The 27,232-nt window shown below is 46.8% G+C and overlaps 2 protein-coding genes across 2 annotated transcripts in view; one reads left to right on the forward strand and one right to left on the reverse strand.

The window, feature by feature from the left end:
• The window catches only part of PLAT (plasminogen activator, tissue type), a 38,951-nt gene extending 31,604 nt beyond the window's left edge, over positions 1-7,347 (forward strand). Inside the window, exons 12-14 of the mRNA XM_058194530.1 lie at positions 1,113-1,253; positions 4,093-4,241; positions 5,552-7,347. Coding sequence (XP_058050513.1) covers positions 1,113-1,253; positions 4,093-4,241; positions 5,552-5,710 — 449 coding nt within the window. The 3' untranslated portion in view covers positions 5,711-7,347. The remainder of the gene's footprint in view (positions 1-1,112; positions 1,254-4,092; positions 4,242-5,551) is intronic.
• A 3,701-nt stretch (positions 7,348-11,048) lies between these two features.
• AP3M2 (adaptor related protein complex 3 subunit mu 2) lies at positions 11,049-27,075 on the reverse strand. Its single transcript, XM_058194556.1, has 9 exons — positions 26,966-27,075; positions 23,052-23,403; positions 19,052-19,223; positions 18,350-18,487; positions 17,490-17,575; positions 15,973-16,106; positions 13,535-13,742; positions 12,683-12,827; positions 11,049-11,601 (listed from the first exon to the last, which is right to left on the reverse strand). Exons 2-9 carry the CDS (start codon positions 23,322-23,324, stop codon positions 11,501-11,503), a joined length of 1,257 nt encoding a protein of 418 aa, XP_058050539.1. The 5' UTR covers positions 23,325-23,403; positions 26,966-27,075; the 3' UTR covers positions 11,049-11,500.
• Positions 27,076-27,232: the final 157 nt, after the last annotated feature.

The following is a 27,232-nucleotide window of genomic DNA, read 5'->3' on the forward strand; positions in this document are numbered from 1 at the left end:
ACCGAACCGGTAGTAAAGAAATTTGGATTTCACCACTGAGAAGAACCAATACTGAGCACAGGCCCTTCTCCAAGGACTTTTGTCTTCTCCTGAACTAAAGTCTTTGAGCTCCGGTTCTCAACTGCTATCCTAGAATAACCCACCCACCCACCCCACAATGCCATTGCCTGCCCTCCCACCATACAGCATAGAATAGTAGGGCTGCAAGGGACCTTGGAGGTCTTCTAGCCCACCCCTATACTCACGGTTCCCGTTGGGAAGAGAAACGAGAGAGCTGCATTTAGAGGGAAGGAAAGTTGCCCCTGGAAGCTGGACCTCACCTGTGGTTTTCTGTACAGGAGCATTGACCCCCGACGCCTCAAAGTTGTCCTGGGCCGGACGTTCCGTGTGAAATCCTCCGTCACAGAGCAGATCTTCCAAGTGGAGAGATACATTACACATGAGAAGTTCAACTCCAGGACTTTGGACAATGACATCGGTAAGCCTTCTTTCCTGCCTCCCTCCCTCCCTGGAGGCACAGCTTCTGTCTGATCTCCTGCTCAAGCAGGGGGTTGGACTAGAAGACCTCCAAGGTCCCTTCCAACTCTTTTTTTTAAAAAGTTCTTTATTTTATTTCTTACAAACACATTGTAAATGTACATTCTCTTATTCATGGTTAATCACACATATACATATATTTTTTTAAAGAAAGAAAGAAAAAATAATTTTTAATTACATTCGGGGTTGCTCTTCTACCCTTTCTTTTCTCTCATTTTACAACAAACCTTCTTTCTTTCCCTTCCCTACCTTCTTCTCGCCTCTTCTACTTTCTTCTTTCCTCCTTTCCTTCCTCTTCCCTACTTCCCCTTCCTTTCCCCCACTCCTCCCTTCTTCTCCCCCATCTAACCTTCTCTCCTACTCTTTTCCCCTATCCTTTCTTCCTCTCCTTTTCCCTTTCTTCCATTCCTCTCTCTCCTATCTTACCCATTCCTCCTCTCTCCTTCCTTTCTCGTTCGTTGTCCAATATTTCCCTTCTTGGTATCCGAGCAGCTCGTCCCTTCCAACTCTTTGTTATTCTGGTTCTCACGGGCCTTTTCTTCTTCTTCTTCTTTTTTGCTCTCTTGTTTTGACAGCCTTGCTGAAGTTAAAACACCAATCCGAAAACTGTGCCACGGAAACTGACAGCGTGCGTCCCGTTTGTCTCCCCAAAGCTGGACTCCAGCTGCCCGACTGGACGGAATGTGAGGTGTCCGGCTACGGCAAGCACGAAATGTGTACGTGAGGGTCACTTTTCACCAGCCATTTAGAGTTGGAGGACAACCTGGCTGCAGATGGTTTTGGACAGGATTTCTAGGGCAGAATTAACCCTTCCTGGAAGGAAATGCAGCCGAGGTTCATTCTTCCCTAAACACTCCAGATGGGAGTTGCAGAATATTTTATGTGTATCTTGTAGGGCAGGGGTCCTCAAACTTTTTAAATGGGGGGGGCAGTTCACCATCCCTCAGAGTGTTGGGAGGGAGGTGGACCGGTTGGATGGGTGTGGCTAGGTCAGGGGTGAAATTAAAAAAATTTCCCCTACCGGTTCTGTGGGCGTGGCCTTATGGGGGGAGGTCATGTGACTGGGTGGGCGTGGCCAACTCAACATCACCCACATCGAGGGGCTCCTCACTGGCTCCTCCCCTCCCAGCCCCTCCTTGTCGCGAATGGCAGGAAAATGGGGAGGGGAATATTCCTGCCTACCACCCTTCCCTCCGTCTGGGCTGAGATTGAGGAATGGATGACAGGCAGGAAAATCCCCTTCCCTATTTTCCTGCCTTTCACAAAAACGGCTCCATTCCAGCTGTTTCTCCCCATCCCCATCCCTCCTGGGGACTACCTTAAAAGGGACAGGCTGCAGCAGCTCCGTTCTGAATGGAGGGAGAAAAGTTAGCATTCACTCTCCTGCATTTAACATTGAATTCTGTGGAATATCGAGCGGCCGGAACAGGTGAGTGGCAACCAGCCGGGTCTGGGTGGGGCAAAGGAAAGGCAATTACTACCGGTTTGGCAAACTGATGCCTGTAATCCCTAGCGGTTCCCCCAAACCGGTCCAAACCGGTAGGATTTCACCCTTGGGCTAGGTGGTCATGTGACTGGGCGGATGTGGCCAGTTTAGCCGTCCATTAAGCCGGTTAGTGAAGGGATGTGGCTGCCTTGGGGTGTGTGTGAGGGACGTCTGGTGTGTGTGTGTCTCTTTCTCTCCCTCCCTCCCTCCTTCTCTCTCTGGAGGCTGGGGAGGCCAAAAACAGCCTGATTTTGGCCTCTTGAAGCCTTTGCAAATCCTATTTTTGGCTTCCAGAAGGTGGGTGGGGGCTGGCAGGTAGGTGGGGCGATGTGGGCAGCCTCGTAGTCCTGTGCGGGCCGGATTAATAGCTTCGGCGGGTTGTATCTGGCCCATGGGCCGTAGTTTGAGGTCCCCTGTTTTAGGGTAAGGGAGTCCAACCTTGGCAACTTTTAAGATCTGCGCTGCTGGGGGGATTCTGGGAGTTGAAGTCCACAAGTCTTAAAAAGTTTCCCAGATTAGAGAACCCCCTGTTTTAGGGGGAGGGGGAAAAATAAAAATCACATTACAAAAAAAGGTGTGGTCTGTTTCCAGCAATCCTGGCCTTTGAGAAGAAGAAGGTGTTTGTTGAGAAACTTCGGAGACCAGCTTTGTGGGTCATGCCCTCAACTTTGCTGAAAATGGGCCGGGGTCAATTTATGGTGAAACCAGACCTCGGTGGGTGGGTCGTGTTCTGTTCTCCCTAAACAAACAGCTTCCTTCTTCTGAATTTGATGCCGCAGTCATGCCTGTGACTTACATTCCTATCCGGTTACTAATCAGCTGATACGGCTGGACCCATGTTTACACCCGAAAACATCTGCTTTCTGTTAGAGCCCATCACACCCTCAAGTCATAACCTCCTCCTCCTCCCCCTCCTCAGCCTTCCTAGAATCCCCCTTCTCAAACCTCTGGGCTGTGATTGTTGCAATTCAGCCTTTTGATTTGGGGCAATGTAGATCAGGTTTACCTTTACAGGTAAAGCAGAATTAACAGAGTTGGAAGGGACCTTGGAGGTCTTCTAGTCCAGGGGTCTCCAACCTTGGTCCCTTTAAGACTTGTGGACTTCAACTCCCAGAGTTCCTCAGCCAGCTTTGCTGGCTGAGGAACTTCTGGGAGTTGAAGTCCACAAGTCTTAAAGGGACCAAGGTTGGAGACCCCTGTTTTAGTCCAATTTCCTGCTCAAGCAGGAAACCTTATACTATTTCAGACAAACGGGTGTCTAATCTCTTCTTTAAAAACCTCCAAGGGAATCCTCATCTTACAACCTAGTGAGCCACAAAAGGAAGTCCCGTGTTTCAATTCGTTCAGAAGATCTGCATTCACGCGACACTCTAGACCGGATCCCAAGAGTTACTTGTGGGTCAACATTTTCTGGGAAAGGTTGTTTTCCTGACTTGGCTTCACACACAGCATGGTATCGCATTACCGTATTTTTCGGAGTATAAGATGCACCTTAGTTTTTGGGGAGGAAAATAAGAAAAAAGCTGATTGGCAGGTGGATCCTGGAATACCCCCAATCAGCTGTTCCCGGAGGTGAATTTTAGCAACAGGTTCCTTGGTTGTGAGCTCTGTGTCTTCCTTTTGTTTCTGCCTCTGAAACTCCATTTCAGAAAAAACTTTTTTCTGTCTCTGAAAGCCTCCGAAACAGAACTTCAGAAAAAAAGCCTCTGAAGCTCTGTTTGGAGGCTTCCTTTCTGAAGCTCTGTTTGGAGGCTTTTTTTCTGAAGCTCCGTTTCTGAGGCTTTTTTCAGCCTCTGAAACTTCCGTTTGAGAAGCTGGGTGGGGCTACATTCCAAGTATAAGACGCACCTAGATTTTCACCCTCTTTTTTGGGGGGAAAAAGTGCATCTTATACTCCGAAAAATATGGTAAATCATAATATGGTGTTTTTGAGCATTCAATATATGCAAAGGTAGTTATAGTTTGTGAACAAAGAATTAACATTGAGCAAATCGTACGAACCCAAGCAGGATATTTATGGCCCAGAAGAACCTTTCCCCTCTCTTCACAAGGTTCCTTTTTCCCAACAGCTTCGCCTTTTCACTCAGAACGTCTGAAGGAAGGACACGTGAGGCTCTATCCAGACAGCTTCTGTACCTCCGCACGACTTGCAAACAGGACTGTCACCAAGAATATGTTGTGTGCAGGAGATACCCGGCAACTTCACGACGCCTGCCAGGTAAGCTCCAAAATGTTGAGAATTAACCTGGTCGGATCGGTCTGAAGGTCCAGCATCTGTTGTGACCCAGGCCCAAGTAGGTAGTAGTAAACACAGCCAGTATAAAAACAAACAAACTTTATTAGAACAGCTGAGAATTAACTCATTCTCAGCGTCATCCAAACGACATCAACGCAACATCTTCCCAACACAATTCCTCTGTCTTACACCAACCTTGGTTTAATTAGGCAAACTGCCAAAGGCCTTTCTTGGCAAAAGTTCAGAAGATGCTGATACAAAATAAATGCAAAAAGACAAAGCTATCAACATTGTTTTCCAGCAAAGAGCCCAAATGCTGTTGCTTGTCTTTTAAGCTTATGGGAGGGGCTGATCATCTCTTGGCCCTACTCCTGAGTTGTCCTCTTTGCTTGAGCTGCTCTTGCTTTCTGGCAGCTCTTCCCATGCGTGCATTAGGAACAGGCTCCTCCTGTTCCTCTGCCTCACTACTGTCAGCCTCTGGAGGCTCTGGAGTCCGCACATCACTCCCCGATGGCCCTGGCCCCACCTCAGCCTCCGACACAGAGCCCTCATCCGGGCCTTCCCCAGCCTCCAGGACTGGCCCATGTTCTTCCTCAGCCTCATTGCTGTCCGATTCCGTTGCCAGCTCTGCAGGCTGCTGGCGGATCACAACAGCATCTTCTCTGAGGGGAGACAACCAGGCACCCGGAATTCTGAAGGCTGAACGTTCCCAGTGCAGAATTTCTCTTTTTCCTCCTGGAACACAAGGATTCAGATGTTCTGGGGTAACTGGCCATTTCTGGAAGTAACTCCGGAAGAACAAGAAAATGTTTATGATGCTTTAGACACGCACAAGTCTTAAGTAGTCCTCGGCTTATGGCTACAATTAAGCCCAAAATTTCTGTTGCTAAGCAAGACGTTAAATGAATTCTGGCCCATTTCACCACCTTTCTTGACGCCGTTGTTGAGTGAATCACCACAATTATTAAGTTAGCAACACCGTTGTTCTATGAATCTGGCTTCCTCGTTGACTTTACATGTCAGAACGTCGCAAAAGGCGATCCCCTGACACCTGAACATCACAACTGTCACAAATACAAGCATCTGAATTTTGATTGCATGGCCAACGTGGATGCTGCAACTGTTGTTAAGTGTGGAAAACGCTCACGAGTCACCTCTTTTTCAGTGCCATTGTAACCTTGGATGGTCACCAATGGTCCTTTCCTCAGGAAAAAAAAAGGCCAGGCATGACGGAGAGCGGGCGGCCGTCACTCACTCATTCGTTCTCTGATTTCTCTCCCCCTCCCTTGCAGGGTGACTCCGGAGGCCCCCTGGTTTGTCTGAACGATGGCCGCATGAAGTTAATCGGCGTCATCAGCTGGGGGGTGGGTTGCGGCACGAAAAACACGCCGGGGGTTTACACGCGAGTGCTTCGCTACCTGAACTGGATCCAGGAGAACACGCGTAACTGAGTCCTTCGGGGTTTCCTTCCGGGAACTCTTTTCAATCCGGGAATCACACACTGGAAGCTGGGCTGGGAAGCCGGTGTCACTCCTGGGGAGGACACGCACTTTGTGCGGTGCGTCTCTCGTGCAACAACAAGTTCGAGGTCTGTGCGGCTGTGCTTAGGGACCAAGCTACAACAATAGTATTGGGGGTTTTTTTTCCCCAAGAAGCATTTCTAGGCCTACCTAAGACCGGATGCTTACAGGTAATCCTCGTCTTAGGACCGCAGAGGAGCCCAGAATTTCTGTTGCTAAGCAAGACAGTTAAGTGAGTTGTGCTTCGTTTTACCACCTTCCTGGCCACGGTTGTTAAGTGAATCGCTTCGGTTGTTAAAGTTAGTAACCCGGTTGTTAAGTGAATCTTGCTTCCTCCCTCGACTCTGCTTGTCAGGTCGCAAAAGGGGCTCACGTGACCCTCGGACAATGCAACAACTGTGAATACATGCCAGTACATGCCAGTTGCCAACCCACATGAGTGACATCCCATAGGGATGCTGCCATGATCATGTGCAGAACAGTCATCCGTCACTTTTTTTCAGTGCTGTTGTAACTTCGGTCACTAAACTCATTGTTGTAAGTTGAGGACTACCTGCATTTGTGGCAACCACATCTGGGCGTTGCCTCTGCCTCTCCTCTTCTTGAAAAGTCCTGCTTTGGGAGACTAGATGGGCCCTGGGCTTCCTCAAATATGCCTCCCCCAGTTGATTTTTTGAAAAAAAATCCTCTTTTTGTAAATTAAGGGAAGCATTTCAAAGTCTTTTCTACATATATATTATATATATATATATGTGTATGTGTATATATGTATGTATGTGTGTGTGTGTGTGTGTGTGTGTGTGTGTGTGTGTGTGTATATATATATATATATATGTATATGTATGTATGTATGTATGTATGTATGTATGTATAGGTCTTTGGTTATTTGGGTTTTCTCCCGTGTAAAATTGGAAGTGTCTTGACGACGTTTCGACGAAGTCTCATTCGTCATCTTCAGGCTTCAGCTTCGTGCTTCTGGGAGCATTGCTCTGGGAGCAATGCAGCTCACCAGCTCAAATCCCCCTGCAACTCAAGACTAATCTGAGCACAACCAAGCCCCCACCCAAACAGGACACACCCCCATCCAATCAGAGCACAAAAAAGCCCCATCCAATCAGAGCACAGCCAAGTTCCCACCCAATCAGTTCAAACCCCCACTAGCAGTTAAAAAGGAAGAAACAGCTGCAATCACACATTGCTTCCAGAAGCATGAAGCTGAAGCCTGAAGATGACGAATGAGACTTCGTCGAAACGTCGGCAAGACACTTCCAATTTTACGCGGGAGAAAACCCGAATAACCAAAGACCTACACACACACACACACACACACACACACACACACACACACACATATATATATATATATATATTTAAAGGAGGAATCGGTAATCGCTTTGAGCACCACTCTCCCCCTAAAACTTCAAACGTTATTTTTATACTCTGTAAATATTTCACATTCTCTGTATGAAATCAACCCCACATTTCCCAACGTGCAGAGTGACAGAGGTGTCTTCTGCTATCAAGACCATCTCCAGTACGTTTTAAATGCATTAAACTATTTTAAATTACTTGAAGTTATCCTCGTTTTGCTCGTTGTGCGTCACGCCATACCTGACACCAGGGGTGAAATGTAAAATGTGTTACTACCGGTTCTGTGGGCGTGGCTTGGTGGGTGGGTGTGTAATGTGACTGAATGGGCATGGCCAATTTTTTTTTTTTTACTTTTAAAAGCATTTTTTCTACAATCTCTTTGGCCGAAGAGGTTGTAAAAAAAATGCTTTTAAAAGGTTCTGCCGATTAGATAACTCAGCTGGGATCACCAGAGGAGCCTTTTAAAAGCATTTTTTTTACAACCTCTTCAGCTGGGCATGGGGGCGGGGCAGGGATTTTTGCTACCGGTTCTCCGAACCACCTGCCGGCATCGCTACCGGATTGGACAATCCGGTTCGAACCGGGAGCATTTCACCCCTGATGTGGAGGCGCAATCAAAGAAGAATCAAATTGTCAAATGTAATCCACAGGGTAGATCAAGGCCGTGACATCTAGGGCCAAGTACTCTGACCCTTTTTAAGCTCACACAGAATTTGCACATCATGCCGAGCGACCGCTCAGTTGTGGTTTATTGAACTCCTCACAATCCACTGAAACAAAGACACGACAAAAAGTACGGCTTACCTGCCACTGTGGTGTGGCTTGCGCACATGAACTCTAAATTAAACACAGCGCCATATGTGTCATGGACCGGGTGCCAGGAAGACTCAAGCACCCCTTCTCCCAGCACCCCAGTAAAGCCCTTGGGGACACTCAACTTTCGCAGCTCAACCTTGCTCACAGAAGGGCTTTTGTGCTGCGATGGTGTGTGGGAATGACCTCGAGAAACACAACCGAAGCAATAGAATAGAACTGGAAGGGACCTTGGAGGTCTTCTAGTCCAGCCCCTTGCTCATGCAGGAGAACCTATACCATTTCAGACAAGAACCTGTTATCCCTGCGAGGTAGTCCAGAGAAGAAGCATACCCTGATGAGCAAATTCTACTTTAGTGTAAGGTTACATGAACAGAATCTTGCAAGTCGGAAAGTACATCTCTTCCCCCCCCCCCCCCCGCCCGCTCACCTAGGACAGGGGTCTGCAACCTCAAAGAGCCATTTGGACCCGTTTCCCACAGAAAAGAAAATACCGGGAGCCACAAAACCTGGGTGGGCGTGGACAACTTGATGTCACTCACTTCCACCAGTCACATGACACACCCCCAGCCACGCCTACCCAGCTGGTCATTATGGCAGAGAACCAGTTGTTAAAAAATACCGGGAGCCACAAAATCCTTTTGACATCTCTCTGTATCTCTCTGTCTCTGCCCTGGCCACTTCTCCATCCCCCGCCGTCACCCTTACCTTCTCAGGCTAGGGGAGGAGTGACTGGGAGGGGGGGGGCGAGGTGTGGGCCCAGCCAGTGGTGGGATCAGGGAGCCACAGCTGAGGCCCCGAAGAGCCGCATGTGGCTCTGGAGCCGCAGGTTGCTGACCGCTGACCTAGGCCCAAGAAACTAGGGTGGGTCTCCTCTGAGATGTTTGCTCATTCACTCTGCAGATTCAACTGCTTCTTATCTGATCATTGTCTAGTCTGTGGCTCTTCCTACATACCACTATACAGAAGGACTACTGCACATACTCATTTGAACTCCTAGAACTTCTGGAGCTCCTAGAGATGGGATATTAAATTTAATAAATAATAAGCCTAGGAAAGGGCCATCCAACCTTGGCAACTTGTGGACTTCAACTCCCAGAATTCTCCAGACTTCCAACCAGTCTTGGAAGTCACCAAGCTTGGACACCCTTGGTCTAGTACATGGGGGTCAAACTCGCTGCATCATGTTGCAGTCATGTGACATTTCATGAGGTTTTTTCCCATTCGCGGAGCTGGGGTGGGCGTGGCCTGCGCGTGACGCATCCGATCTGTGGGCCGCCAGTTTTGACATCCCCGGTCTAGTATGTTGTATGTTCCAGGCTTATGTGTGGATAACTATTTCATCTGGACTTGTTATGTTACACTAAGCCATCGTTTATTGGATTGATGAGTGTGGTTTGCACAACGCAGCAAGCTATAGCTTGTTTAAGCTAGAGAAGCTGAATCTGCAGACTAACGAGTGAACCACATTGCACATCCGTGCATAAATACATACGCACGAGTAAACCGCATGGTACATACGTTAATTTTCTCATGACTTGGAAGCAGTCAAAAGCTCAGCCAATGGAGGTTACAGTGAACGAGCAACCTTCTTGCACCATCACTACACATACCCTGAAGTTGTTAACTCAAGCTCAGGTTAATGCTGGGGGTTAACTAAGAGTTGGTGGGCTGGGATCAAGATCTCTGTGCCAAGTTAGATATTGCAACAAAGCAAGAGGGAAGAGGTTTCCCTTGAGAAGGACTGTGGTTGAAGTTTACGCTGTCAACCAGGATTGAGAAGCATCTGAGCGACAAAGCGACAGCTGGTGTCCAGTAAACCAAAGCAAGAATAACAATTAGAAAGAAGGAGGAAAAAAAATACAAGTTAGATCAAGTAGATTGGCATAGCTTAGAGCAGGGGTCGGCAACCTTAAACACTCAGAGAGCCATTTGCACCCATTTCCCACAGAAAAGAAAACACCGGGAGCCACAAAACTCTTCCAGTGCCTGACTATTTCCTCGGCGGCCACAAAACTAGCAAATATAATTGAATTAAAGATTTTGTTTTCTTCCGAAACTTTTCTTTTCTTGGATTTATCCATGGTTGGCTTGCTGGGGGTCGAAAAACTTAATAAATTGCGTGTCAGTGGGTGTCGCACATTGGCAGTTACGACGCATATTTTGAGCGACAGGGAGCCACAGCAGAGGGATGAAAGAGCCACATGCAGCTCCAGAACTGTGGGTTGCTGACCCCTGGCTTAGAGGAAGCTGGTTAAGGACAGGGAACGAGAGATAGCATTCAGGGTGCTGAGTTAAGATGGGAGCAGAGGATTCACACCTTCACTTCCCAACACCTTCAATGGCTTGAAGTTCTCTTTCAGCCTGTGTCTCTGTCTCGTGACACATCAGCTGTCTTCTTACGACAGGCTAGTCCGAATGTTTATAGTATCACCTTTATTGTCATTGTACATCATGCATGCAACGAAAATTGGTTTTAGCCTCACTGGTGCAATCCACGACAAAAAAAATAAAATACAAACATAAATAGTATAAAGAATCTCTATGCAAGTAATTAGGGAAAAAAAAGAAAAACTAGTCATACTTTTCCACGTGTGCGTGGAGTGATTGTGGTTGTGTTTAAGAGTCTGACAGCCCAAGGATCGAAACTATTTTTAAACCTAGTAGTTCGGCTGGCTACGCTTCGATATCTTCTGCCCGATGGTAGAAGTGCGAAGAGACACTGACCGGGATGTGAATCATCTCTGAGTATCTTCCTTAGTCTGCTAAAGCAGCGAGACCTGGCGATGCCATCCAGTGGTGTTAGAGGGCAACCAATGGTTTCTTGCGCCGAATTGATTAAGGAGTGTCCTACCTTGGTCACTTATAAGACCTGTGGACTTTCACTCCCAGAATTCCCCAGCCAGCCATGCAATCTGGGGGATTCTGAGAGTTGGAAGTCCATAAGTTTTGAAGTGGCCAATATTGGACTCTCCTGCCCTAAACCATCAGCTAACTCAGGGGTGAAATCTACTTAACTTCCTTACTGGCTCAGAGGTGGGTGGAGCTTTGCTTTACCATTGCTACCAGATCGCCGAATTACAGTTAAATAGGACCGGCTGAGTGAAGAGAGGTTGGGAAAAGAAAGACTTGCATGGGCTTTGGAGTCCAACCAGAAATCCTGTGCAATAATAAGCAAGACGACCATTCTGGCCCTTCTTGTTGGGGTTCTCCGGCATTTCTTCTGCTGCAGTTTCAGCCGGGCTAACAATCCAGCTGTCGCGGACTGCCAACGACGGGGAAGAAGCACACTCTTGGCTGAAGTTGAAAGCCAACAAGCCCAAAGAAAAGAAGTTACCACGTCTCCTTTTTGCTCTTTGCTGGCCATTGGAGAAACTCCAGATGTTAGAAGAGGAAGGGACAGCCAAACTGGGGGTGGGGGGGGAGTTGCCTGTCTCAGAAGAAATCCAGATGGGTCACACCGAGGAGCAAACCGTGAGGAAGAGGAGAGCAGAGGTGGAGTCGAAGTCATAAGTGTTCTCCTGGGCAGAAGCTCTCTTAGGTCCGGACTTGGAACTTCCCAGCCTTGGTCATGTACTTGATTCCTTTGAACGGCTTGTACTTCTCTCCATACATGTCTAAACGATTCACCTTCAGACCTGGAGCGAGCAGAAAAGACGAGGCATGAAGGGAGAAGCAACGTGGAAGACGGTTGTAGGACGTGGCTGCAAAAACTGGGCGCACGTTTCTCACTGTCGGTGAGTCAGCAGCGGGTCAGAGGAGGAGCCGCTGCGGGAGAGAGATGACAGCTGCTCTTTAAAAATTATGATTTAAATCGAGTTGATTGAAATCAAGTCTTTTTACTAGTGATTTTAAATCATGATTTATATCGTGATTTAAATCGACTTGATTTAAATCAAATCCACCCTGTAGCTTCCTCTTTATTTATTTTTCTTCGGGTCACATGAGTCTCTTATTAATTTTTTACTTTTGGTTTTAAAACGTTTAATCGAAGTATGTAAAAAAAAGTCAGGGGAATTATTCTGCTCAGTGCTAATTTTTCGAGGCATATGTCTCTGAGATACTGGGGGGTCAGAGACCGAGGGACAGTATGGCCAAGAGAAAAAAATCCAGTCAAATGTTAATTGTGGATATTTTGGTTCACAAGTTTACATGGGATATGTAGCAAAGAATGCACTATCACTGCAAATCTTGCCTAATGCTTAGGGAGCCCAAATGTCCAGCATGTCTTTTATAAAAGTTCTCCCGTACATACGTGCTAGTTGTTCCCGACTCTAGGGGGCGATGCTCATCTCTGTTTCAAAGCTGAAGAGCCAGTGCTATCCGAAGACGTCTCCATGGTCATGTGGCCGGCATGACTCAACGCCAAAGGCGCACAGAATGCTGTTCCCTTCCCACCAAAGGTGGTCCCTATTTTTCTACTTGCATTTTTTTACATGCTTTCGAACTGCTAGGTTGGCAGAAGCTGGGACAAGTCACGGGAACTCACCCTGTTACACGGCATCACTAGGGATTCGAACCGCTGAACTGCCGACCTTCCGATCGACAACCTTAGCCACGTAGCTCGGTCTTGGCCATCGAGCCACGGCTCAGTGTTTATAATAACATTTAAATTCCTTTGCTTAATCGCAACTGGGGCTTTAAAAGGGTGTTTTTAAAAAATAGGTAAAGGGGAAGGGGAAAAAAAAAAGAGAGCCAGAAAACTGGAAGATCACAAACCAGAGATCGCCAACTGCTGGATTTTGAACTGGAGGTTAATGGTGGGATTCTCATCAGGCTTGGAGGCCCCTGCCTGAAGACTCATCGTCCCCTTCAAACTGGGCAGCTTCTGAGGGTTGATCTTCCCCACGTCCCACATCAGCAGCTTCCAAGGGAAGGATGGAGAAAGAAAGAGATGACAAAATAAACATCTATGGCTGGGGCCCCCAACCTTTCGGACCTCAGGGACGACTAAATTCATAATTTTAAATCCCGTGGACCACTAATATGATCTGACTAATGACCGGTGGGTGTGGCTAGGTGGTCATGTGACTGGGTGGGCGTGGTCAGCTCAATGTCACTCACGTTGAGGGGCACCTTGCCAGCCTCTACTCGCTACTCCTGCCCGCCCGGGCTCCTTAGGGCCCCAGCTGCTTAGGAAGCAGTTGTTGGAACTAAGCAGCCACCATCAGAAAGAGTTGGCAAAACAGCTGGATCAGTTCAGATTGGATCTGACCGAGAAGGAGGCTCAGCAGAAGCACCTCACTGAGGACTAGGAGCATAGGCTTTCCAAGCAGAGGGAAGACCTGCGGGAGTGCAAGGCCAGGTATCGGACCCTGGAGGCTCAGCGGGTTGAGATGGTCAGCCAGTTCCAGGCCATGACGCAGTCCCACTGGAACGAGGCCCTCCGGCTCTTCACCACCAGCGGCGCTTCCTCCCAGCCTTCGCCCAAAGCCCCGCACCAGGAGGCTGAACCAGACCCCAAGTGAGAATTTCTGCCCCCCTTCGACCCATATAAAAAGACCCCCAAGGGGGGAGACTCTCTGCAGCAACACAGAACCAAACTCGACCGAAGGTTCTAGACTTCCTCACCTTTGTGACCGGATCGAACGTGTGCGTCCCCTGAGAAGGTGTGAGGGTCATGTTAAGCACTCCTTTGGGCATCTGGCTGGTCACCAGTACCCCCTCCACCGTCTTCCCCATGGTCTGCTTGGGCCCCACGGTGATCTCAAAGCGGCCGAGGGAGCTGCTGTCTCGGAAGCTGATGTTGTGCTTTACGTAGACTGGGATGGCCACTAAACTGGGGGGGGGGGAGAAAGAAAAGCGTCACGTGGCAAAGGGAGTGGTAGCCCACGAACCTAAATTTGCCCTTCCTCCCTCACTTAACATGTTCCTTTCAGGAAACTGCTTGACCTGAAAGATGTTGAGACTCTAGAAAGAGTGCAGAGAAGAGCAACAAAGATGATTAGGGGACTGGAGGCTAAAACATATGAAGAACGGTTGCAGGAACTGGGTATGTCTAGTTTAATAAAAAGAAGGACTAGGGGAGACATGACAGCAGTGTTCCAATATCTCAGGGGTTGCCACAAAGAAGAGGGAGTCCAGCTATTCTCCAAAGCACCTGAGGGCAGGACAAGAAGCAATGGGTGGAAACTGATCAAGGAAAGAAGCAACTTAGAACTAAGGAGAAATTTCCTGACAGTGAGAACAATTAATAAGTGCAACGACTTGCCTGCAGAAGCTGTAAATGCTCCAACACTGGAAATTTTAAAGAAAATGTTGGATAACCATCTCAATTCCCAGAATTCCCCAGCCGGCAAAGCTTTTCTGGCTGGGGAATCCTGGGAACTGAAGCCCACGGGTGTTAAAAGTTTCTCCAACTTGATGACTTTGGGCCCTGTGGACTTCAACTTCCAGAATTCCCCAGCCCGCAAAGCTTTTCTGGCTGGGGAATCCTGGGAACTGAAGGCCCCGGGGGTTAAAAGATTCTCCAACTTGATGACTTTAAGCCCTGTGGACTTCAATTCCCAGAATTCCCCAGCCGGCAAAGCTTTTCTGGCTGGGGGATCCTGGGGACTGAAGCCCACGGGTGTTAAAAGGTTCTCCAACCTGATGACTTTGGGCCCTGTGGACTTCAATTCCCAGAATTCCCCAGCCGGCAAAGCTTTTCTGGCTGGGGAATCCTGGGAACTGAAGCCCACGGGTGTTAAAAGTTTCTCCAACTTGATGACTTTGGGCCCTGTGGGGTTCAATTCCCAGAATTCCCCAGCCGGCAAAGCTTTTCTGGCTGGGGGATCCTGGGAACTGCAGCCCACGGGTGTTAAAAGTTTCTCCAACTTGGTGACTTTGGGCCCTGTGGACTTCAATTCCCAGAATTCCCCAGCCTGGGGAATTCTGGGAATTGAAGTCCACAGGTCTTAAATTTGCCCCATTTGGAGACCCCTGCACGGCGTGTTTCGGACACTCGTCCAAAGGGACCGTACCAAGAGGATGATGTCGCTCCTGATACTTGCATGAAGCCAAAGGTAGAATTCGCTACTAGAAAATTCCACGGAGCCATCTTTTGTTCCCTTACATAAAGTGGGGGAGGGGGGAAGAGTCCAAAATGCTGGAGGAATCAACCTTACTTTTGAGCGCTGACGTGGTAAGAGAGCAAGCGGAAGTTCCCATCGGGAGGGATGAAGGACAGGATGCGTTCGGATTCCCACCGCTTGAAACGCACGCAGGGGTGGAAGCTGACATCGTCCAACAATCTTGGGTTCTGGAAAGAGGAAGGAGAAAAGAGCTGGAAATTCCTTGGCTGGGGATGCTAGTCTAAGGCCTTGGCGAATTTAAGCCCTGTGGACTTCAATTCCCAGAATTCCCCAGACGGCAAAGCTTTTCTGGCTGGGGAATCCTGGGAACTGAAGCCCACGGGTGTTAAAAGTTTCTCCAACTTGATGACTTTAAGCCCTGTGGACTTCAATTCCCAGAATTCCCCAGACGGCAAAGCTTTTCTGGCTGGGGAATCCTGGGAACTGAAGCCCACGGTGTTAAAAGTTTCTCCAACTTGATGACTTTAAGCCCTGTGGACTTCAACTCCCAGAGTTCCTCAGCCAGCTTTGCTGGCTGAGGACTCTGGGAGTTGAATGCTCCAACACTGGAAATTTTAAAGAAAATGTTGGATAACCATCTGACTGAGATGGTGTAGGGTTTCCTGCCTGGGCAGGGGGTTGGACTAGAAGACCTCCAAGGTCCCTTCCAACTCTGTTGTTATTATTATTATTACTTCCCAACATGGCCAGCTGAGGAATTCTGGGAGTTGAAGTCCACAGGTCTTAAATTTGCCCCATTTGGAGACCCCTGCACGACGACGTGTTTCGGACACTCGTCCAAAGGGACCGTACCAAGAGGATGATGTCGCTCCTGATACTTGCATGAAGCCAAAGGTAGAATTCGCTACTAGAAAATTCCACGGAGCCATCTTTTGTTCCCTTACATAAAGTGGGGGAGGGGGGAAGAGTCCAAAATGCTGGAGGAATCAACCTTACTTTTGAGCGCTGACGTGGTAAGAGAGCAAGCGGAAGTTCCCATCGGGAGGGATGAAGGACAGGATGCGTTCGGATTCCCACCGCTTGAAACGCACGCAGGGGTGGAAGCTGACATCGTCCAACAATCTTGGGTTCTGGAAAGAGGAAGGAGAAAAGAGCTGGAAATTCCTTGGCTGGGGATGCTAGTCTAAGGCCTTGGCGACTTTAAGCCCTGTGGACTTCAATTCCCAGAATTCCCCAGACGGCAAAGCTTTTCTGGCTGGGGAATCCTGGGAACTGAAGCCCACGGGTGTTAAAAGTTTCTCCAACTTGATGACTTTAAGCCCTGTGGACTTCAACTTCCAGAATTCCCCAGCCTGGGGAGTTCTGGGAATTGAAGTCCACAGGTCTTAAAAATTGCTAAGGTGGAGAAACAGTGTTTCCTATAGTAGGAAGTGCCTTTGCAAGCCGAGAAATAAATTGTGGCAGAATCTCAGTTTACCACCAAGAGATGAAGAACCAAAGTCAATTAACACCAACTTTTATGGATTGATGGCGGTCAAGCAGAACACCTGTGTGTTATTGAAAGCCACCTCCATGCCATGGAAACGCGGCTGCTGCGTTGGATATCGGGCATCTCCCTTCTTGACCGCAGCACAAATGACACCATTCGATGACATTTTGGGGTGGCGCCAATTATAGAGAAGATGAGAGAAAGCCAGCTCTGCCGGTATGGACATGTCCAGAGAGCAGCACCTTCCACTGTGGCCAAGACTGCCTACCAACTAGAAGCCAATGGCCGGTGACCTCGCGGGCGTCCAATACAGAGTTGGCAAGACACCATCATCAAGGGCCGCGGTGTGGCTCAGGCTGTAAGAAGCCTGTTATTAAAACACAGCTGCCTGCAATTACTGCAGGTTCTAGTCCCACCAGGTCCAAGGTTGACTCAGCCTTCCATCCTTTATAAGGTAGGTAAAATGAGGACCCAGATTGTTGGGGGGGCAATAAGTTGACTTTGTAAATATACAAATAGAATGAGACTATTGCCTTACACACTGTAAGCCGCCCTGAGTCTTCGGAGAAGGGCGGGGTATAAATGTAAACAAAAAACAACAACAAACAAAGACATACAAGCTGCTGGACTGTGCCCTGGGGAGGAGGAGGAGGAGGAAGAGGAGAAGAGGAGGAGGAGGAGGAGGAGGAGAAGAAGATGACAATCAACTGAAAATAAATTCTTTGATGACTCTCCTTTAAATTCAAGAAGGAGAAGGAGGAGGAGGAGGAGGAGGAGGAGACAATCAACTGAAAATAAATTCTTTGATGACTCTCCTTTAAATTCAAGAAGGAGGAGGTGGAGAAGGAGGAGGTGGAGGAGGAGGCCACCCGTGCTCTGGTTTTACTGCTTCACACCCCTTGTGGGAAGATGTGACTGGTTTCCTATTTTGGATACTGGCACCATGATGGTTAGCAATGGAAGGGCAAGTGGGGGAATTTGTTAAAATGGGTGGGCGAGGGGGTCTTTCCCCTCTCATTTTTACCATGAAGGAGAGGGTAAGGTCAGGCATCCCAGTCAATTTCACGCAGGCATCGATCACCCCTTGGATCTCAGCTGTAATTGTGGAACCTGCCACACACACATAAACAAACGAAAAATAATTCACATAGATCAGGAAGGACATTGGAGCCAGCCTACACAATCCTAGGTTAGAGGAAATCCGCAACTTATAACCATTCGTTTAGTTTTTTAACGGTGATGAAAAATCTTTGTCTATCTCTATCATCAATCTATCAATCTCTATTAAATTTTATTGGTTTTAAATTTTTATTATCAATTTTTAATGGGTTTTAGTTTTATATGTTCCAAAGTTTTAGGCCAATTATGTAATAAGTTTTTTAATTCGTATTTTAAATTGTATATTGTACTGTTTGTTTTACCTTGGCTGTACACCGCCCTGAGCCCTTCGGGAGAAGGGCGGTATAAAAATTGAATAAATAATAATAAAATAATAATAATATGTCAATTTCTCTATCTGCGCAGATGAATAAATAAAACATATTTATTCATCTGCGCGGGACTGGATTAGATTTTAAATTTATTGGTTTTAAATGGGTTTTTATTATTTATATTGTTTTTAATAATTTGGCTATAGAATAAGTTTTTTAACTGTCATTTTAGTTTGTATTTATATGTATTTTTAATTGCCTGTGAACCGCCCTGAGTCCCTAGGGAGATAGGGCGGTATATAAATATGAAAAATAAAATAAATATAAATAATAAAATATCTCTATCCCGATCTATCTTGATACACACACACACAGAGCAAAGGACAAAGGCTACGTGGTTTTCCTTAAAATGGGAGGGTTCTGCTGTCTCTGAGCAAGGACGGGATCGGAATACCTGACTTGTCGATGATGGCGTCAATTTCCTCGATCACATCAAAGTAGGCTTCGTTGTTGGTGTACTTCACGCTGGTCCGTCGCCAGGGCACCACCGACAGCTGCCCTGTGGGGAGCTGCTCTCCCACATTGGTGCTTCCTGGAAGGAGGAAGAAGGGAGGGAGGGAGAAGTTCTTCATAGGCTTTAGCCTCCAGGCCTTTGATCCTCTTAAGTTGCTCTTCTCTGGACTTTTTCCAAAGTCTCAACATCTTTTTTGTAGGGTGGTGACCAAAAATCGGTTGCAGTATTCCAAGTGTGGCCTTATCCTTCCCCTGGAGTGGGGAGGGAATGGAGATTTTGCAGTATCCTTCCCCTGGAGTGGGGAGGGAATGAGGATTTTGCAGTATCCTTCCCCTGGAGTGGGGAGGGAATGGGGATTTTGCAGTATCCTTCCCCTGGAGTGGGGAGGGAATGAGGATTTTGCAGTATCCTTCCCCTGGAGTGGGGAGGGAATGGAGATTTTGCAGTATCCTTTCCCTGCCACGCCCACCAAGTCACGCCCACCGAACCGGTAGTAAAAAAAAATGAATTCCACCACTGATTCGTACCACCATCAACTTATTACTGTTCCCAGGCTAGTTCCATCCACTCCATCAAGCACAAATCAGCCAAGCCCATTTTAGCCCTGATGGACGAGGTGAGGCCTGTCGCAAACCGTTCTACCTGTGATTGTGTTGACAACCGTCCGGAGGATTGTCGGCGGCCTGATCAACTCCTTTAGAATATTGGACTCCGTCGCCAAGGGGAAACCATTGTCCAGCATCTCTTCAAGCACCTCGTAAACCACCACAACATTGTCCTTGATGACAACTTCGGAGCAGACGCCAAAATAATCCTGGGGAGAATGGAGAGAGAGGCAAAATTAAACAGCTTTCCATACTTTTTTTTATTTGAATTTATATCCCGCCCTTCTCCGAAAACTCAGGGCGGCTTATATTGTGTTAGCAATAGTCTTCATCCATTTGTATATTATATACAAAGTCAACTTAATTGCCCCCAACAATCTGGGTCCTCATTTTATCTACCTTATAAAGGATAGAAGGCTGAGTCAACCTTGGGCTTGGTGGGATTTGAACCTGCAGTAATTGCAAGCAGCTGTGTTTATAACAGACTGTCTTACCAGCCTGAGCCACCAGAGGCCCCTATTTTGAGGTTGGTTGAGGTTGGCAGGACAAGAAACAATGGGTGGAAACTAATCAAGAAGAGAAGCAACCTGGAATTAAGGAAGATGATTTTCCGGCGTATGTAGGCACACCAGCCACTCGGTCTTCCAGTTTACGGTGCGCATGCGCACGCAAAGACCAGCTGGCCGGTGCGCATGCATGTGCTGGAAACCAGAATATCATCTTCTCAGTGGACGCATGCGCACCGTGTGACCCTGGGACCCTGCAACCGTCGTAAATTTGAGTCAATTGCCAAGTGTCTGAATTTTGGTCACACAGGCTGCAACAGTTATTGAAGTGTGAAAAACTGTCATGAGTCACTTTTCTTTCAGGCCTGCTGTCACTTCCAATGGTCACTAAACGAACTGTTGCAAGCCAGTTTGTTTAGTGACCATTCAAAGTTACAACAGCCCTGAAAAAAACCCTAAATCGAGAACTATAAATCGGGGAGGCCGCTGAATCCTGCGGCCAAAAACTGCTGCTGCTTTTGAAACAGTTGCTTGGTTTGGCAAGGCCAGGCCTGCCTTCATGCTAATCATCATTCCCTGGGCTCAAAGGACTTGCATGAAAGTTTATGCCCAGAGTAACTCGGTTTTTGCCAAACAGGCTGATCAAGTCGGGCATGTTTGAGCTGTTCCACTTTCCCTTCGTTGCCTCCCAGGTTCTCTTCTCAAACTGCCGCCAGTAGAGTAGAAAAGAGGCCCTTTGGAGAGGCAAATGCACAGAGGGATCGAAAGATATGATGGGGAACGCCTGTATGGTTGAACCCTGCTCCTGGATTGCAACCGGGGTGAAATCCAGCAGGTTCTGACAGGTTTTGGAGAACCGGCAGCAGAGATCCCAGAAATCCTGGGATTAGAAAATTTAGAACTCCGCCGACTCCGACAAGACCTGTGTTTAACACACAAAATCATCTATTGCAATGTCCTTCCTGTTAAAGACTACTTCAGCTTCAATCGCAATAATACAAGAGCGAACAATAGATTCAAACTTAATGTTAACCGCTTCAATCTTGATTGCAGAAAATATGACTTCTGTAAGAGAGTTGTTAATGCTTGGAATTCACTACCTGACTCTGTGGTCTCTTCCCAAAATCCCAAAATCTTCAACCAAAAACTGTCTACTATTGACCTCACCCCATTCCTAAAAGGATTATAAGAGCACAAAAATGCCTACTGTTCCTGTCCTATTGTTCCCTTTCATTATATCAAATTAATACTTTTGCTTATATATATATACATATTTTAGCCTATATTTTATATTTTATACATGTTTTAGCCTATATATATGTTTATATGATGTTGTTTTTATGTCAATGTTTACGTATACTGTTGTGACAAAATAAATAAATAAAAATAAATAAATAAATAAATAAAAAATTTGAGTAGTTTGGAGAACCGGTAGCGGAATTTTGAGTAGTTCGAAGAACCACCAAATACCACCTCTGGCTGGCCCCAGAGTGGGGTGGGAATGGGGATTTTGCAGTATCCTTCCCCCAGGAGTGGGAATGGGGATTTTGCAGTATCCTTTCCCTAGGAGTGGGGAGGGAATGGGGATTTTGCAGTACATCATTGTCTGGAAAAGGTGTTTTTTTTCTGACCTAGAGCATCTTACTGTAATGGTTTGGAGTGTTGCTTTTTTTTATATATATATAGACTTGGCAACTTGAAGATGTGGGAACTTCAACTCTCCACATCTTCAGGGATTCCCCAACCTCCATTCAAACTTACCAAGTTTGAAAACCCACTGGTATTGAGTATAACTCCAGAGTTTCTGGAATTCCCAGCCAGCACTGAGACATTCAGTGACATCACCCTGCCAACAAAAGTGTTGAGGCCTTTGAACTGTGGTGCTGGAGAAGACTCCTGCGAGGCAGTCAAACCGGTCAGTCCTAGAGGAGATCAACCCTGACTGCTCTTTAGAAGGCCAGATCCTGAAGAGGAAACTCAAATCCTTTGGCCACTTCACTCGAGAAGAGCCTAATGCTGGGAACAATGGAGGGCAAAGGAAGAAGGGGACGGCAGAAAACGAGGTGGCTGGATGGAGCCACTGAAGCAGATTAAATGGACTCTGGAGGATGGTAGAAGACAGGAAGGCCTGGAGAAATGTTGTCCATAGCAGGGGTCTCCAACCTTGGCAACTTTAAGACTTGTGGACTTCAACTCCCAGAGTTCCATGCAAAGCTGGCTGAGGAACTCTGGGAGTTGAAGTCCACAAGTCTTAAAGTTGCCAGGGTTGGAGACCCCTGGTCCATAGGGTCGCGATGGGTCGGACACGACTTCACAACTAATAACAAAAATTGTACCCTTAAAGAACCTGAAGTTCAGGAGGGGACATAAAAAGAAAGGAAGCAAATGAAACATGAATGAGGAAACGGAGCCAAACTTTCCCCAAAATATAAAAAGCAAGCACATGTTTCCAGCGTACACAGCAGGATGTGATAAAAAGTCACAATCCTGGTCACGACGTCATCACAATCCTTTCCTAGCGGTATTATTTTTCACAGCAGTGGTATTTTTACAACCGTTATTTCTTACACCCAATAATGTTAGAAGCCAGCATCTGTCAGTCACATTGCACAATCCTACATCACAAGAAAACACATGATTTCCCTACGTCCCTCTCCTCTTCCTAGCTAGCCATGGTTAACCACAATTCAGTTTCTCTCCCGTCGTTGTCATCTTTCGAGGCATGCATTTTTTCTACCCTCTGTGAATTTTATTACCCATGCGTCTGGCACGCTACATTTTTAGATAGGGTCTTGTTGTGGCCCGCCAGCGGAGTTGGCGGCAGATTCGGACAGTGAGGAGGCTGGGGAGGAACCTGGGCCAGTCCTGGAGTCTGGGGAAGGCTCGGATGAGGGCTCTGCGTCGGAGGCAGAGATGGGGCCAGGGCCCTCTGACAGTTCTCAGCTGCCTTCGGAGTCGGACATCAGTGAGGCAGAAGAACAGCTGGAGCCTGTTCCCAGTGTGCACATGCGCAGAGCTGCCAGGAGAAGGGAACAGCTAAGGAACAAAGGTCAACTCAGGAGTAAAGCCACAGGTGGACAGTGAATGGACCCTCCCATAGGGAATGAAAGAGGAGCGAAAGGGGAGTGGAGTTTGCAAGAGACAATTAGTTTGCCTAATTGGTTCGTGACTCTCTGAGACCCTTTGTGAAATTTTGAAGATATCAGCCTGGCAGCTCTCCAAGCTAGATAAGGTCTGCGACTGTAAATTCTCCCTTGAAAGACTTGGCTGGATGTGAATGAGAGGAATTCACAGGAATGTAATAAAAAGGGATTTTTTGTCGGGATAAGGAGTCTGCTTCATGCTCTTGGGAAGCCTAAGTCAGACCAGGTCACCTGCTTGGGTGGGGTGGGGGGGAGTTGGACTGGATGACCTAAAGAGGTCCCTTCCAACTCTGTTAATCTGAGTCTGAAACAGGTTATCCACTCCAGAATCCTGAAAAGCCAGACTCGTGTGCATTAATCCTAAAGCCCCTGGAACATTCCCGCCTACCTGAAACGTGTCCACCACCCGGTGAAGAAACTCGATGACGAAAAGCGGCGGAACCTCCGTCTGGATCACGGCCACGAAGAAGATCTTGTGCCGATAGACGCTCAGAAGGTAATGGTGAGGGGTGGAAATGACCGGGGGCACATTTTCAGCCTCCGACGCTCGCTCTTGAGCCTCGAAGAAGTAGTCGCAAACCGAACGGCTGATGACGCTCTTCCAGTGTTTCTCCAGGAAAATGTCTCCGGAGGAGTTAATGAGGAAAAGGCTGTGAATCATTGCTGGTCCAGAAGAAGGCCCACCGTCAAGGAACGCTGGCCGGTCGAGAGATCAACTCGTGCTCTACGACTCCTCAGGTCTAAAAATCAACACACAAAACACACAGACACACAGACACAAAAGCATGTAGGATTTCTTAAATCTGCTCTTTCCCTCAGGTTCTCCTTCACCACAATCAGGATTTCCTGAGCCGAGCGTGCAATAATAAATAAAATGTTTGAAATGCAAGAAAACTCAGGGAACCTACTACCATCTATGGTGGACGTGTCCAGCGGCAAAAAAATTCTGGGCAAATATCAAAAAAATGGCCAGAAAAAATAACAGAACCACCAATTGAAAACAAGCCAGAAACATTTTTACTAGGAATCTTTACGAGAACATACACCAAGGAAATAAAATATCTGATTTTACACATTAGAACAGCTGCACGAATAACATACGCACAAAATTGGAAACGGGAAAAAGACACCAACAGATGAAGTAGTAATAGGGAAAGTTTTAGAATGTGCCGAAATGGATAAGTTAACAAAAGAAATTAAAAAGAAAGAAGAGACAGATTATTATATAATCTGGAGCAAATGGAATGAATGGCTTGATAAAGGAAAAAAAATAAAGAGGAGAAATTAGAAATGTACAATATGTAAATAATAAATATATAAGAATCCAGAAAAGTAAAGCTATTAGTATTAGATAACTTAAAGAAAATGGGATAAGAAAGAAAATAAAATAATAAATGAGATATGGGGGGAAATGTATAAAAACGAAAGAAGACCACTAAGAAACGTTGTTTAAAAATACGAGATATTTATATGTTGTTATGTTGTGTGTTTGTCAGATTGTGTATCACAATAAAACAATAAAAATGTTTTTTAAAAATAAATAAAATTTCTAGCTGCCAACAAAATCTGTCTCTCAAAATCAATTGTATTCAAGAAAGAAGAATTACCTACAATTGAAGAATGGACACTTAAAGTATCAAATCTGGCAGAAATGGCAAAAATCTCTGTTTATTTGAAAGACTATACACAAGAAAAATATATTTTAGAATGGAAAATGTGGATTGATTATATTCAGAATAAGTATCAGATAAAAAAATATCGAATAGCATATGAGTAAATTTAGGAAATATTTTGTATTAGATATATTTCTGAAGGAGAGGGGAATTGAGAGTGTGATTAAGTGTGGAGAGACTAGAGATTATAATTTAGGAATTATTTTAGATTATGATTGTTAGTTTTGATACCCTGCATTTTGTTCTGGGAAGTCGGGGTGGGGGGCGGGGGGTATGGGGGAGGGGAATTGGGGGGTTGAGGCTAGAGATGGAGTGATGGTGAATGTACAGGGATTATTGAAGATGTATAAATATAATTAATGTAGGGTCGGGTCTGCCCAGTTACCATTTTAGAACGGTGGGGAGGGAGAAAAGACAGGGTAGGAGGTAGGAAAGAGGAGAAGAAGAAGGAAGAGGGGTAGAAGAGGGAGAAGGAAGGTGTAGGGTGGAGGGAGGAGAGGATGTAGATAAGAGAAGGAGAGGAAGGTCTGGAAAGTAAAAGAAGGTAGAAGAGGGAAGAGTGTTAAAAAGGGGGGTGGTGACTGGGCAGGCCCAACTAAATGTATATAACTGTACATTGAATGAATTGTTTGACATGATTGTAAAAATAAAACTTTTTTACTAAAAAAAAAAAATCAATTGTATTCAGACAGCACACTGATTATATATTATTATTTTTTTGTTTTACACTGTTAAAAAAAAATTAAAAATAATATATAATATATATATAAAAAGAACGTGGGGCGAGCAAATGAAGAGAGTGTGGGAAGGCACTGCAGGGTTTAGACCTGTGATGGCAAACCTATGGTACATGTGCCAGAGGTGGCATGCCCTCTCTGATGGCACGTGAGCCATCGGCCCAGTTCAGCTTTGTTGCGCATGTGCGCGTGCCTCCCGCCGGCCAGCTGGTCTTTGGGTCTGCTGCGCATGTGCGCGGGCCAGGATTTTGACGGCCCTGCTCTAGAGAGCTGATTATAGTTCTGTTGCCCAATCATCTGTCAGAACTGTGTAAAACAGTATTGGGTTGCAATGGATGTTTCAATACTAGGGTCAATTTAGTGCAAATTTCATCCCATCTCATCACCTCTGGATCAGCACCCACCGGAATCCAGAAATTGGAGTTTGTGGTCTTTAGAAAACAAAGGAAAGCTAGAGAAATTAAAAATAAAGGGACTGCTTACGATCGAAAAACAACAACAGGAACAACAAAAGCAAGATGGGGGAGCCTCAAAATCTCTCAAAGAGCCCCAAAATACCCGAGACCTTCTCTGCAGACACCCCAATTGTCCATAGTTCTAATGCAACTGAAAGCCCAGAAGATTCTATGTTTCTTTCAGCCAAATCTCTTCTCCCAAACATTAGACTGTCCTGGATCCCGTGTCGGATGCCCTATATTCCCATGTTTTTTCCTGGCTTTTCCAGGGAATCTTTCTGACGTCCCCAGAAGATCACCCACCTCACCCCACCCCACCCCACCCCACCCCGTTATTCTCCTACTGGCCTTACCCTCTGCATGAAACTATAATGGAGCTTGTTGAGGTTTGTGTGGACTCACTCAGCCGCTTTATAAACCAGGATTTAGGGCTTAGCACATTAGGCAAAACCACCCTATTGTGGCTTGTTAGGCTGTGCAAAGCCAGCCCGTTCTGGCTTATTAAGTAGGCTGCACAAAGCCAGTTTATTTGTGGCTTATTAGCAGACAGTGCAAAGCCAGTCCATTCTGGCTTATTAAGCAGGCTGTGCAAAGCCAGTTTATCTGTGGCTTATTAAGCAGGCTGTGCAAAGCCACTCCATTATGGCTTAACAGGCTGCGCAAAGCCAGTTTATTTGTGGCTTATTAAGCAGGCTGCGCAAAGCCAGTTCATCCTGGCTTATTAAGCAGGCTGTGCAAAGCCAGTTTATTTGTGGCTTATTAGCAGTCAGTGCAAAGCCAGTCCATTGTGGCTTATTAAGCAGGCTGCGCAAAGCCAGTCCATTCTGGCTTATTAAGCAGGCTGCGCAAAGCCAGTCCATTCTGGCTTATTAAGCAGGCTGCGCAAAGCCAGTCCATTGTGGCTTATTAAGCAGGCTGTGCAAAGCCAGTCCATTCTGGCTTATTAAGCAGGCTGCGCAAAGCCAGTCCATTGTGGCTTATTAAGCAGGCTGCGCAAAGCCAGTTTATTTGTGGCTTATTAGCAGTCAGTGCAAAGCCAGTCCATTGTGGCTTATTAAGCAGGCTGCGCAAAGCCAGTTTATTTGTGGCTTATTAAGCAGGCTGTGCAAAGCCAGTCCATTCTGGTTTAAAAGGCTGTGCAAAGCCAGTTTATCTGTGGCTTATTAAGCAGACTGTGCAAAGCCAGTTTATTTGTGGCTTATTAGCAGTCAATGCAAAGCCAGTCCATCCTGGCTTATTCAAAGAACCATGGTTTTCAATTCGGCTCAAATCTAGGAACCAGGACCCGGTGCCTCCAGAAACCAGATCCCATCAAATCGACCGTGTTCTTTTGGCAAGGGATTCCCACGGATCTCAACCCAGAAGATCCAAGCCAGGCAGGAGACCCCAAGCTCGCCTTCCTCCAGAGCCCCCCTCCCCATTTCCCCCCATTCTCACCTCCTCCGCATCGCAGCCACCGCTTCCTCAAATGAAGCCTGATTTTGGAGGGGGGTGTAGAATAGATCCCTCGGAAGCCACCCACCCTCGCCGCTGATTGGCCAGCGGAGGACCCCTCCCTCCCTCCCTTCCTCCTATCCCGCGTCGCCGCCGGTTCTTTGACAGCTCCGATTGACAGAACCCGGTGTCGCCGGGGTAGGGCGGGGCTTCCTTGATGCCGTCCGTCGATTGGTCGGGCAAGTCCCGGCATCGGTTCCGAGTGACAGC

The sequence above is a fragment of the Ahaetulla prasina genome, chromosome 9 (assembly GCF_028640845.1).
Source record: "Ahaetulla prasina isolate Xishuangbanna chromosome 9, ASM2864084v1, whole genome shotgun sequence".
In the NCBI taxonomy this organism is placed as follows: Eukaryota; Metazoa; Chordata; class Lepidosauria; order Squamata; family Colubridae; genus Ahaetulla; species Ahaetulla prasina.